Genomic DNA, 13,219 nt, shown 5'->3' on the forward strand with positions numbered 1-13,219 from the left:
CACCAGAGAGGGGGTGGCGATTAAGGAGGGGCAAGGTAGATTAAGGATTAAATTAAGGGACCAAGGAGGAGGAGTTCCCAGACCAGGGCTCAAGTGCTCATTAAATTTGATTTAACCGCCTGTCACTTGCCACACCCACGCCACAAAGTTTCCCAGATCGCGTGTCGTCGCTCAACGCCTACAAAGAGTTCATAAATCCGCGAGATTTAATAACTCATAAATGCATGTAAATGCAACAAACAACCACCAGCCAACAGCCACCAGCATCCAGCAACATATTTTGAATGTCGCATAAAGAGCTCTACACAATAAAAAATAAATAGCCACAAAAAGTAAACATCTGCTCATATGAGGAAGAAGCATAGTGATTTTGGAAATACTCTTAAAAGTGTTTGGAATATGTCTTAAAAGTACTCTTAATTAAATTTTTAAAATATAGTAAACAGTTTTTTACGACTGGAATTTCTTTGATGATATATTTTGAGATTAATTCTTTGAACCCGATATTTTTAGAAATACCTTACTCCTTTCTAGAGAGCATAAAACATTAAGTGGAAAATTGGTAAAGAAAGCAGTTCAAAGTCTAAGCCAGACTCGGCCAAGAAAATCATTTACTTATTTTTCAAGGAAAGGAGAAGTATGGAATTTAATCCTGACTAAAAATAAATTCAATACAAACTTGAAGATAAATAAATAAAAGCCATAGTGGACAAAACAAGTGAATGATTCGGACAGCAAAGTCATCTTTCTTCGCCAAGCTGGCAAAACGATGACAAATTGCTTGAAATAATATAAATTTTGCAGCCAAGACAGTAAAAAGCGTCTGTCTGGGCTTTTGGCTTTTGGGACCCCGAGAGTGGAGTCATTGGGCCGCCAGCGCTGTAGAGCTGCAGAGCTCCATAGCTTGGAGCTGGTAGAACTGGTGTTGGAATGGCAGTCTGGCAGGCGAGTAAACTGTTGTTTTTCACGACGACGCGTGTCACATTGTCCACCCACAAGAGCAGACGACAGGCCAGACTCTAAGCTGGGGATAGAAAGGGGGGCTTGCTACATGGAGGATGAGGGGCTGGGAGATTTGCATAATTCGCTGGTCGGAATTGCGTCTGGAGAATAGGACGCCCACGCCTCCTCCACGAGACGGCTGCTCCAAAATAACGCCCTCATTTTCAACCATTTCCTCCCAAAGATCCAAAGGTCTAAGTCGAGTCTTTTGGCTTGGCAGTTAATAGTAATTAAACTTTATGATAAGTACTTACATTTTCATAAAGTCAACCCCCACAATTATTAATCACAATCAGCCAACAAATCTTATCCAAAAAGTAGCCCCCTTTTTCGAGACTTTTTTAACCCATTAAGACTAACCCTCTTGCCACAAGAAACCCGCACTTCTTCTGTTGCACCAACAATGACAACAAATTGATCTCAATGCGATCTCAACTCATTAGGAAGCCGACAAGCTCATTACTCGTTCATTTTGTGCCAGTGATCAATAATTGTTGGGATTTTGGTTTAATTTGTTTGAATTAGTGAGACGGAGGCGGCAGTTCCCAGGCCGCACTTCATAAATCTTTGTAAATTTATCGTTATCGCCCAATAAAATGTCACTCCAGATGTAGCATGTATGTAGGTAACCCCCTCGGAACACCCTCTGGAAACCCCTTTTCGCCTTGACTCGACCGTATGAGTGATAAATCGAGTGCGTTGTTGTCCAGCATTTGAAAATCGCAAGCAATTAAGGAGCTGGAGCAGTCACAGCTGTCCGTGCTACCTGAGCAAACACCTTTAACTGGAATGGACAGGACGGGACTGGACGATGGCAGGGTGGCAGGGTGGCAGTGTGGGACTTTCCCACTCCTGGCCACTACCACTACTATGGGCCGTATCAGAAGGCATCTCTCACTTCGTCGGCGGCGTCCTCTGATTGCAGCGACATGCTCGAAATTACTTTTCTGTGTACAAACTGTGGCACAAACACTCGAACCGATTCCGCAGGCTCAGCCACAATGCCACAAGTCGGCTTTGGTTGTGGGAGATTTATAATCAAGGCTGAAGTTTAAATGCCCTTTTGCGGCAAGAAGGTATAAGTATTTTTAACAGGTTTGAACTTTCTTGGGAAGTGGATAAAGGATTAAAAGTTTCAACTGTTTATTATTTTTTGAAATAGCATATATGCATATGGAAACTACTAATATATATTTTATTTTAATTCTACTATACTTATAAAACCTTTTAAAAGAAAATCATTCTCTCCAAAATTAACTAAGATATTAATAGATCTTATAAGTTATAAGTCTCCTAAAAAATACCCTATCCTAAACCGAATCCTCAAGCAAATATCAAAGCTATGCCCATGCCAAATGCCAGTTCAGATATCATTGTCTTACCAACTGCTACACATTTTAACACACTCCTCCTTGTTTTTTATTTTTTATTTTTTAAGCGGGGCAAGGGGGAAGCATCGGCAGCTGCGATAAGCGGGAATTAAATAATTTTACACTCCTCGCGATTATCGGCAGCGATTGTGATGCCGATTGCCATACGGATACGATTTGGTATATGCTAACGAGCTGGCTGCCTATAATTGGCCCAAAGGAAGAGAGAGAACCTGGCCACGCGCTTCCACTTGGCCAGAGTCTTTTGGGGTTTCGGGTTTTTTGTTTCGGTTTTGGTTGCGTCTCGGGAGTCGAGTAATTGACAAACAATTACCTTTAACGCAGCATTGTTCCACGGGACTCTTTGATCCATCGGCATTCGTTCGGCATTCTGGCTTTCAAGTTGCGAAAGGAGCGCGGCAAACACCTCAATTTTGGTACTGCTTTGCCTATGTGGGGGGAATGTAATGGAGCTGGGCCTTTGAGGATCGGAAATCGGTAACCAGTAAAGGAACAAAGTACAGAGTACCAAGCACCCGCACCCACCAACACCTGCCTTCAAAATGCCTGGCAAGAAGACTGGCAAACTGAGACAGAGAGCGCGGGACCATAATAATAAATATTTCATGAAGCTGTCAGCAACAAATAATCTAAAAACTGCACCGCGCTGACCAAAAGCCACAAAAGAAGCCGCCAGCGATGGACCATGGCCCAAAGTCAGGCTCAAAGCCAAAACCCAGCCCAAACATAGTCCAATCGACACAGAAAAAAAATTTATTCAAAAAAGTTTATTTAAGAAAACTATACACAATTTAAAAAATTTTTTAAAAATATGTGGAATAACCTATAGAGAATATTAAACCATTGAAAAACACTATTAACCTAGACTTTTTCTCAGTGAAGAGATCAAAAACAGAACTGGAGTTGAAGCCTCACAATAAAAACTGGCCAACTCTAGTGGGTGTTATTAAAGCCTTCTCCCCCAAAAGAGCTTCCTCTGGCAAGGTAAAAGATGAAGGCTACCGAATGGAATGCGGAATGCTTATGGCCACAAACATTACCAATAATATAAAGATGACTAAGAGCATTTATTAAACATAAATTCATGACTATATTGACATTGTTTATGCAAGATAGAGCGATGAGACCTGCATCAAAAATCAAATTTAATTCAAAGAATTCTCCAGAGATCAGGGAACTGGGATTTAGTAAGCTATTGGGGTTATAAGTTCGGTAAATAAATGTCATTTATTTAGCTAAAGAGGCTTTAAGATCCTTGGAGATTACTTTGGAAAAAATACGTTGGAAATCAAGGCCTAAAAGTGAATATTAAGCAGCTGGAGTTTCGACTCAAAATTCAAAACCCACGATCCAGTGGAAGCCCCCGCAGACATTGATGGATGCACTGACTGCCTTGGAAGTCACCTTCCTCCCAGAACAGGCTCAATTTTTTTTCGTGGTGATCTGGAGCAGCCGTCGCCCGGCTCCATGCACCTGTCAATACATTTGACATAAACCGGTCGCCTCCGAGCTTACGCACTGTCGGGAGTTTCGAATCCGGGGAGTTTCTGGAGCTGGAATGGGATTCAATATGGAACTGGGACTCGGAATGGGGTATGGGGAATGCCTGGCGGACCTGTTGCCATCACCATCATCATCATTTGATGCGTCAAACATGCGCTCAAACGCCTCGATAGCGACAGCGCCTGTGCAACATTGGAAGTTAAAACTGCAACTTTTGCTGCAACTTCTGTTGCAACTGCAACTGCGTCGCGTTGGCGACTGCAGAAAATTTTTATTATTATTACGACCATTTTAGCTACCAAGCAATGCGTGGAGCAGACGGTCAAGTGGGCCGAACTAAGCACTGAAAATAATACATTTAATTTAGATTTTTGGCGGGAAAATAGGTGTTCTTTTGATGTTATCTTTCTAAATATTACTTACTACTCATCTAAATATTAATTTTTACTATTTTAATAATATATTATTAACACCCTTTATCGTGCAGTGCATCAGCTATGTCTGAGATGCGTCTGCGCCGGCGCAGCAGTCGGCCAATAAATTGTGACGCTAATGTAAAGTGTGGCAAGCCATTAGTAGAACCAACGGCAGTCCCATCAGGATCGGATCGGGTTGTTGAACCCCCGGGACAGCTGATGGGAGACTGGAATTGAAGCCTCTTTTGTCTGTGTGGGAAGAGGATGCAAGAGGCTGAGTTGGGAGTTGGGTTGCTGGGTAGCTGGGAGCTACTGCCACGCCCATTAATACCTGCCCCCTAAGTTGGCATTTTTATGGCATCCGCTGTGAACAGATTTCACTTCCAGCGGAAAACGGAAGCGGCCAGTTGGGCTGCTCTGGACAGGTGGGGGCCAATTCAAATCAACTCCCAGGCGGTGGCAACTTCCTCAATGATGGATATGGCGATACTCAAACAGATGCAGGGTTATTATGAATTTTTAAGGAAAAAGTGAGATATACAAATTAAACTTTAAAAGAGCTAGAAACTTAGTTCAATGACATGGATCACTAGAGGGTTTTTAAAAGCTTAAGTTTTTCAGGAAAGATCAGATAGAGGTATATTTCCTTTAGAAATATTTATGTAGTTATAAATATTTAATTAATTTTAATAAAAACTTATGATAGAGTATCCAATTACCAGATTGTGACTATATGCCTTCCTTTCTGGTTTGTTTTTTGTAGGCGAAGTGGACTCTCGTTTGTGGTTTCGATTTAATAGATTAATTAGAGGCCACACCGGACCAGCGGCCGCCCAGTGATCAAGCAAAAGTTGTTGTCGCCATCGGACTTCCGTCAAAGAAAACTTCAAGCCAGCAATTGTCACAGCAGCAGAGCCATATCGGCCTGCCCCTTGCAAGTTAAAGTTTATAAAGTGCAGAGGTTTTCGCCTTCTGCGGTTTCTGTCCCAAAAAAAATAGAATTTTCTGCCACGACCTCAACCTCAGATGGGGAAGAGAGGCTGAGCAAACCACAAGGCACTTGATGCCAAGCGATGGCGGCGATGGTGGCGCTGGTGGCGATGCCGCATTTTCCTCAGCGGGTGGAGGAGGAAGTGGAGGAGGGACACAACGAGGACAGAACGTGGTTAGCAAATTTATTATGTAAACGGAAATACGGCATATCCTTGCCCAGGCAATGTCGGCGCCGCAGCAATAGAAATAGTTTCCAGCCCGCTGGCAAAAAAAGGCAGGACAAAGGACTCCTGGCTTGCTGGCAGTGATGCCTGGATGTTTGGAAAATCAGATTGTATATTAAAATATAGCTTAACCTATTTTTTAATAAATATGCTATATAGTTAATACTGTTCAAGAACCAATAGTAGAACATGCTTTCAAAGTGGTCTATTTTGTTCCATTTTATTCATAAATTAAACTATAATTTCTAGAAGTGTTGAAGTATTTTAAAAGGACTTATCCTATATTATAAAATGTAACAAAAATCTTGAATATGTATATTAAATAAATAATTAAATTTAAGGCCAAAAAGTCATCTCTAAGCTTGGGCAACAAAACCAAAGGAGCTGAGGGAGCCAGCTCGTAAATCGCATAAATTGTATAATTCTGGGTCCTCCATTGTTGTTTCTGTTTTTGTTGTTATTGCATGTTTGTTTTTGTTGCAATGTTGTTTGTTTTTTGTTGTGTGTGTGTTTCATGCATTTTGTTGCCAAATTGCGTTTGTAGGTGACTCCATGTCCTTTATCTCCGCCCATCGTCCAGGCGGCTCTCGGTTCAAATGAAACAATATGTTGCCAGGAAAACGGGGGGCGCAGGATGCTCTCCAGCAGGGGCTGATGACAGGGGCGTGGCCTCTGTGGGATTAGTGAATTAACGACAGATTGCGACACCTGCAACTTTCGAATTATCCGGAAAAGTTGGTCCGTTCGGATTGAATCCCATTTGCCGGCTCAATTAACAGTAACTTAAGGGAATCGGGTTCATTTAAATTCATGAAGTTTCCTTGCAACGTGGCCAGGAGGACCAAAGCAGAAACGACAATGACAGCAGACAGCAGGACGACAAGACGAAGGACTGACCACAACAGCCGCAGGATAACGTTCGACAAAAAAAAAACGGGTAACAGGGAAAAGGAAAACAATTTTATGGAGGAAAAGCATGGAAAAAATAGTCAAATGGTGAAGAAAAAAGTAACTGAAGTCAGGATGAAAATAAGTGCAATTTGATTCGGTCTAAGGACTTGAAAAATAGTTCAAGGAGAAGCTTACTTTAGGGAGGAACTAGTAATTACTTTTATAATCTTATATTAAAAGTAATATTTTTTAGGCAGTCTTTTTAAAGATTTCTTGCATCTTTAAATCAAATCCTTATATAGGAAATATATCCTAGTCGAAAAGTTGTAACTCCTTGACCTCTCCAGAATCCCATTTCCCGGGAGCTGCCTGGCTGTCCACATTTGATTCCATTGGTCTTTTTGGTTGAGGCCACACGAACGCATCAAATAGGCAAAGTTTTTTTGGTAGCCAGAGCGACGCCTCTGGCCAAATTTATGACATTGAATTTATGTGCAGCAAAGCATGCCGCCCAAAACCAAAAAAAAACTATAAGGAGTCAAGAGAGGGCGGAGCAGGAAGCGGAAGTGTGACAGAATCGGACGATCGATTCTACGGAATTAACTACTGAGCAAGTGTCGCCAATTGCATAAATAGAATAGAAGAAGGCCAAGAAGCCGCGAAGAGGCCAAGAAAAAAGCGCGTTAAACTGCTTAACACTTCTGCATGGTCACCCAAATGAAAATGGTAATGGCAATGGGAAAACTGTGGCCATAACTCATCCGACAAAAGGCTGGGGAAATTGTCTAAGAAAAGCCAAAAAAGGAAATGGCAAATGCATTAAGAAATAAGCAATTTTCTTCTGCTTGGAGCGGCAAAAAGTGCCAGGAGATCGGCCAAAAGGAGCACGAGCCAATATCGAGGGAGGAGTCCCCCAAAACGGTTAAGGCGAGCCAAGGACATTTCGTATTGCAAGTTTCCCTCTCCTCTCCCAGGACATTCCATGCTAAGTAGTTGCATTAAAAGCTTACAACAAAACCTGCGACAGCAACAGACAACAGGACAAGAAACAAATTTCGGTAACTCGCAGTTCCCTGGCCATAAAGTCGGCCCTTTGCCACCCTGCCACGCCCATGATTCCACGTCGCCCTCTTTGGTGGTGCCTTTTCCTGGCAGCGACTCAAAAATGTGCGACTGTTCGGGGAAGTTTGGAATTGTAAGTCAAAAGGATTTGTTCATGCAACCAGCTTTAAGAGTATTTAAAGTTGTTTAAGTAAGCCAAAGCTTTAATAATAACAATAGATATTTGTTTTGAATTTGGGAGTGCGCTTTTTTATTTGGTATTTTTGGCAAATTTAATTATTAATTTGTTAATAAAAAAATAATGAATTAATTATTTTTTCCTCCATTTATTTCTAGATTTTGATGCAGATTGATTGAGAATCTATCCAGAAATCGTTTAAGGTACTCCGCTCAAGAATCGGATGAAAATTGGCCAAGAAATAGCCATCGTTGGGGACCATATTTCTCTTCCATGATTTCCATGGATTTTTTTATTTTTGAAAATATTTTTTTTTTTTATTTTGACATGAGTATCAGAAGAATCAAGAATATATATAGTTCATAGTGTAGGAGATGTATCCATCTGCGTTGCACACCTTTGACCAAAAGTACAATCCAAGGGTATGCATAGAAGATTGAGATAGGTTAATCAACCATTCTACGATAATTTTAAATTAAAACAAATTTTATTTTAAACCGTTTTTAAAGTTTATTTTTTATATTTTAACGATTTAATTTAAATTTTTCGGCGACATCCTCTGGCATTTTTGTTAAACTCAAGTTGAGAAGTAAACTCCGATAGAGGGCGTGTACCAAAAAAGGCGGGCACACTGAAAAGTATTGCAAAATTTAAATTTGTTAGCTTTTTCTTGTATCGAGGGAAATTTGAATGAAAAATAGAAAAGTAAGAACCTTTTAATGGGTTTTAAATTTATAATACTATTGTGGAAAAGTTGAGCAGATCCAATTATTTTTTGTGGTTTATAAAACCATATGAACATGGTTTTATCCAAGCTGCTAATCAAACAATAGATTTAAAATAAAACCATAAGCTTTAGGTGTATAAATTCTTTTTTAATTCATTGTAAATATAAATTTAAGTTTAATGAAGTTGGCGGTAATCTTAATGACTTGAATAGTGTTGGCAACCGGCTAGCCGGCTGTGTTGTTAAATTCGGCAGTGCCAGTTTTGGACAATGCTAACAGAAACCGAATGTACAAAGGCAATGGAAATCGAAAACAAAAAAACGTGAGATAAGGAGGAGAAACTGTGAAACTGTGAAAACTTGAGCTGAGACCGAAAATCGGATCTCGGTTTTGGGTTTCGAGGACAAAAAAGGCGACTAATTGCGGCACTCACCCACCCACACAAACACCGACACACCAACACACAATCGCGTTTCACCACTCCCGTGTAAAACCAATACAACAACCAAAACAACCAACCAACAACAACATGCAATCATTGCAAAGTAGTTAAATAATTCTGCCCTGTCTGCGCTTTATTTCCTTCTTCATTTTTGTTCTTCTCGTTTAATTTCAACAAGTTTCTGTTCTCGCTTTTCCCTCTCTCTCCGGACCAACCCCCCTATTCCTTCCCCCCCATCCAACACAAACACCAGCAAACACCAACACACCTGACGCACACCGACACCAACACTAGTACAGGGTCTCGTGTGACGTACGGCGCGAAATTGTCGTCTTTGGCTTTTTGTTTGTGCACTTTTCGCCAATTCCCTTTGTGTTCTGCGACAAGAAAGGTGCGAGGGGTGGGAGAAACGAGCAGCACCTGCAAAAAAGGCGGCACGAGATCGGCAGAAAGCAGAAGAAACATCAGCAAAGCGACCGGCTCCCCGCACACATACTCTCACACACACAGCAAAAGTAAGTACCAATAAGAGCCACCTACCGCACCGAAGATAACATACCCTTTCGGAAAAATAGGGTCAGTGCTAAGCTTTTCAAACGCAGCCCAAATACTAGCCATTCTCCAAAGAGAAAGCAAGGTTTTCCAAGCATATGTATGTCCTCCAACCAAGTCGATTAACTTAATTGTGGGTCTAGCATGCCCTCCCCCCAGATCGCCTATACATATGTGTACCCCATTCATGGGGGACACGGTTCCGCAAAAGCAAACCGGGCACCGTAACCTAAGTATACCGGAGGAAGACCGGCTGATAAGCACGGACGGGACGGACCGGCGCTGCAATTTGCCGATTGTGGGACACAATCGCATCAGATAAGGCCGGAATCACGATTCTCATGTGCGCGCACATTCAAATTAAAGGCGTCGGGCTATAAAATTATATATTAACAGCTTTGCCATTTATCAGCAATAATTATTGGTATTTTTGGTTCTACAACCACACATTTGAGTTTAAATCATGGGGGATTGTTCAGCCTTAAATTAAGACCCACGAGTGAGCTGATTGTAATTTTTCTTCCTCCATTTTCAGATGGTCAAGGAGAAGCCCAACTCGACTCGTATTTACGACAAGGATGGATTCAGGCGACGAGCTGCCTGCATTTGTGTCAAGTCGGAGAACGAGGCGGAGGTGAGTGGACAGGAAACAGAGGTCACATTATGATACATTCAGCTGCCTTTGCCTTAACAGGTACTTCTGGTTACCTCCTCTCGTCGTCCGGAGTTGTGGATCGTCCCAGGAGGCGGCGTGGAGCCCGAGGAAGAGCCCTCGGTTACAGCCGTGCGCGAGGTCCTTGAAGAGGCTGGCGTAGTTGGCGATCTAGGTCGTTGCCTAGGAGTTTTTGAGGTTGGTTTTGAGTAGCAGACACTAAAATGTTTAATGTATTACAAATAATGTGACTATTAACCTCCAGAACAACGACCATATGCATCGCACCGAGGTCTTTGTTATGAATGTGACCCAGGAGCTGGACGAGTGGGAGGACTCGCGCAGCATCGGCCGTAAGCGCCAGTGGTTCACCATCGATGACGCCTTGTCGCAGTTGGCGCTGCACAAGCCCACTCAACAGCACTATCTGATGCAGCTGCAGCACTCGAAGACACTGGACAATACGAATCGCGTGGTGAACGCTACTCATCCGCCCAAGTTGACCAATGCCGCCACTCCGGCCGCGTCGCCCACCACGGCATAAAGACAGCAGAGAGCAGAAATCATGCATCTACACACCACAAGCCACACACACACACACACACCACACTTAACCCAAAACTAATCCAAAACAAAAAACAATGCTAACCAACCAACCCCCCGCCCCATACACATTTTTGACATTTTCGGAAATTTACAAATAGACAGGCAGTCTTCTAGATTATTTTGATTAAGCGAAATCTATGTTACCCCGCATCCCCCACATAGCCCCATTTGCGTTTAAGTTTAAGTCAATGCGTTCATTCATGTCTTTAGTAATTGTAATGAGATCTAAATTTATGTGCGTATTCTATCTAGAGCGATTGAAGTTAGGGAGGAAGAGAAGGAAGCAGAAACGCTACTCGATCAATGCTATGCGATAACTATGTAATTCAATATCTATAACACAAAACCAACAAAAAAAAAAAAACAAAAAATGGACATGTAATAATTTTTGAGCGAATAGCACTTTTTGCAAACACGAAACTAAAACTAGATAACTGAAACCAGGAGAAACGATATCTATTAGATTTTTCTACTCTTTTTTATAATTTACTCAAAAGGCATCTTACTTGAAAATTGGATAATGATTCAACAAGCGCTATCGTAAAACTTTTGTTATTATGCTAAGCGGCCTAAACAATAAAATGTAACCCTAACTAGCGATGACTAACGAAACAATTTCGGTTCAGCTATATAGTTCCGCCTCCATGGTTATCTGAATAAAATATTTTAAAGCAGAAATATGTCGGCCGAACTATGTAGCTACCCAAGAATTTCGTTCTTAATCTGCTGAAGATTTATGAAGCACTTGGCGACAGCAGATGGAAGAAAGGGAATCATTAAAGTTCATTAAATAAAATAACAACAGTTGCCTATGCAAAAAGTTACAACAGGGGATATAAAGATAAACGTTAACTTATTGTAATAATAAAAACAAAAAAAAGCGAAAAGAGAAATTAGAGAAGCCAGCAAACAACATATTAGGAACTAATTCAACTACCAAGATATGTGCACGTTGTACTTTTCAGAAAACAAAATGAAAACAATTAACAATTACGATTACAATAATATTAACACTGCAAATGGGAGGAACATGTTTTCAATGTAATGTGATTTAAGAGATACAAGATACATACGAGTTGATGAACAATTTTATGTGACATTTTTTTGATGATTTTTTGGCACTTGAAAAGCGCGCAACAAACGAAATTTTAATTAAAGCTCAATGGAAGCAAAGTCTGGCAGTTAAATCTATGATTTTTCCAAACTATCAATTGTGTTTTAGTTGCAAACTAAAGCCCGGCAAAAGGAACTTTTATCGGAACGCTAAATTATATCACAAATTGTTGCCATTAAACAATGATTTACAATCAATAAAAACGAAAACACGACAACATTTTGTATCTCATTTCTAAAGTCTTAAATTTTATTATTTTTTTTACAGAATTTGGCTAAACTAAAACTATTTTTCTTTCAGGTAACTTAAACTATTACTTCAGTTGGATCCTGGTAAAGGGATGAGCCTCAATGTAGGCCAGAGCCTTAAGGATGTAGTCTGGAATCGGAGGTGGCGTGGGCAGATGGGCACCTCTGGGCTGGTATCCGTTCTCGTCGGCGGTGTACTCCAGCTGGATGGGAGTGCCATCGGGAGCCGTGTACTGAACCGAGCCGGCAGCGTAGGCACTGCCCACTCCGCTCTCCTGGGCATCGATGCCGTTGGAGGTACCGAACTCCCAGCTATAACTGCCATCCGGCTTCACCTCGCTGCGGTACTTGGTGATCTCTGCCTGAGACTCATCGGCCGATCGGACGGCGGCCACCAGGAAGAGGGAAATGATTAGCGCCTTGGGTGCAAAAGGAAGAAGTTGTTAACTCGGTCTACATATTATCGTGATTATCGGATCGCAGTGATATAACTTACGCTCTTGAACATTGTGAGGCTTTTTAGCTAGTTGCAGTTGCTAGTGATTACTGGTTTCGAAATCCGGCGACCGATGGTTTTATACCCACTGCTGAACCGATCACTGACCTACACCTACAACACATTTAAAACAGGTGACTCCGTCCTACCACGAATTATTAATTTAATTCGCGCATCTCAAAATATGAATTTGACCGAGTTTTACGAGCGTTCCTCGTTTAATAGCTCTGTTTGTTATTGTCTATGGTTTCTACGGTGCCCAGGTGCTCTGTAACCTCTACACCTGTAGACTCTATAGGGCATTCTTCTTATCTGCGCCACAGAAATCACAGATCAACGATCGCGATTTACTAAAAAACGCACAATGCTTCTTTTCTATCTAATCTTGACTTAAATTCATAATAAATATATGAATTGTTAGCCAAATTAGGCGAGTAAAAAATCATTTCACCGAAGTTTTAATACGCTTTTGATTGTAATTATAAAATTTAAAATAAAATTAAATTTTATTATAGCACTTATTTAATAAGAAACTTTACTCATTAAGCCATTTTTGAGATGTTAGATGGATTGTCCTGAGGATTAATTAACCTGCTGATGGAGTCACCTGTATCCTCTACTAAAATCAGTGTATGTCCAGTAGGCAGAGGCGCCAAGAGCCGCTGGAGACTGTCATTCGATTAGCGGCTTTTGTTGTTAATGAGATGCAAATGCGAATATG

The 13,219-nt window shown here is 41.2% G+C and overlaps 2 protein-coding genes across 3 annotated transcripts; one reads left to right on the plus strand and one right to left on the minus strand.

Moving 5' to 3' along the window:
* The first annotated feature begins 8,608 nt into the window (after positions 1–8,608).
* LOC6506453 (diphosphoinositol polyphosphate phosphohydrolase 1) lies at positions 8,609–11,971 on the plus strand. Of its 2 annotated transcripts, XM_032454007.2 has the most exons (5): positions 8,609–8,933; positions 9,084–9,345; positions 9,918–10,016; positions 10,077–10,232; positions 10,300–11,971. In XM_032454007.2, the coding sequence occupies exons 3-5, from the start codon at positions 9,918–9,920 to the stop codon at positions 10,576–10,578; spliced, it is 534 nt and encodes a 177-aa protein (XP_032309898.1). In that variant the 5' UTR covers positions 8,609–8,933; positions 9,084–9,345; the 3' UTR covers positions 10,579–11,971. The 2 variants fall into 2 exon arrangements, with proteins under 2 accessions (XP_032309898.1, XP_001957850.2); XM_001957814.4 differs by having other exon boundaries at positions 8,609–9,345.
* A 9-nt stretch (positions 11,972–11,980) lies between these two features.
* LOC6493486 (larval cuticle protein LCP-17) lies at positions 11,981–12,857 on the minus strand. Its single transcript, XM_001957813.4, has 2 exons — positions 12,499–12,857; positions 11,981–12,421 (listed from the first exon to the last, which is right to left on the minus strand). Exons 1-2 carry the CDS (start codon positions 12,508–12,510, stop codon positions 12,068–12,070), a joined length of 366 nt encoding a protein of 121 aa, XP_001957849.1. The 5' UTR covers positions 12,511–12,857; the 3' UTR covers positions 11,981–12,067.
* Positions 12,858–13,219: the final 362 nt, after the last annotated feature.

This window comes from Drosophila ananassae, chromosome 2R, assembly GCF_017639315.1.
Source record: "Drosophila ananassae strain 14024-0371.13 chromosome 2R, ASM1763931v2, whole genome shotgun sequence".
Taxonomy (NCBI): domain Eukaryota; kingdom Metazoa; phylum Arthropoda; class Insecta; order Diptera; family Drosophilidae; genus Drosophila; species Drosophila ananassae.

What these genes read in the sequence shown, in the direction of transcription:
- LOC6506453 (XM_001957814.4), top strand. Translation starts at nt 9,918, where the DNA reads ATGGTCAAGGAGAAGCCCAACTCGACTCGTATTTACGACAAGGATGGA. An exon ending in AGTCGGAGAACGAGGCGGAG is followed by an intron (nt 10,017 to 10,076) that starts GTGAGTGGACAG and finishes TTGCCTTAACAG; the next exon opens with GTACTTCTGGTTACCTCCTC. An exon ending in GTTGCCTAGGAGTTTTTGAG is followed by an intron (nt 10,233 to 10,299) that starts GTTGGTTTTGAG and finishes ATTAACCTCCAG; the next exon opens with AACAACGACCATATGCATCG.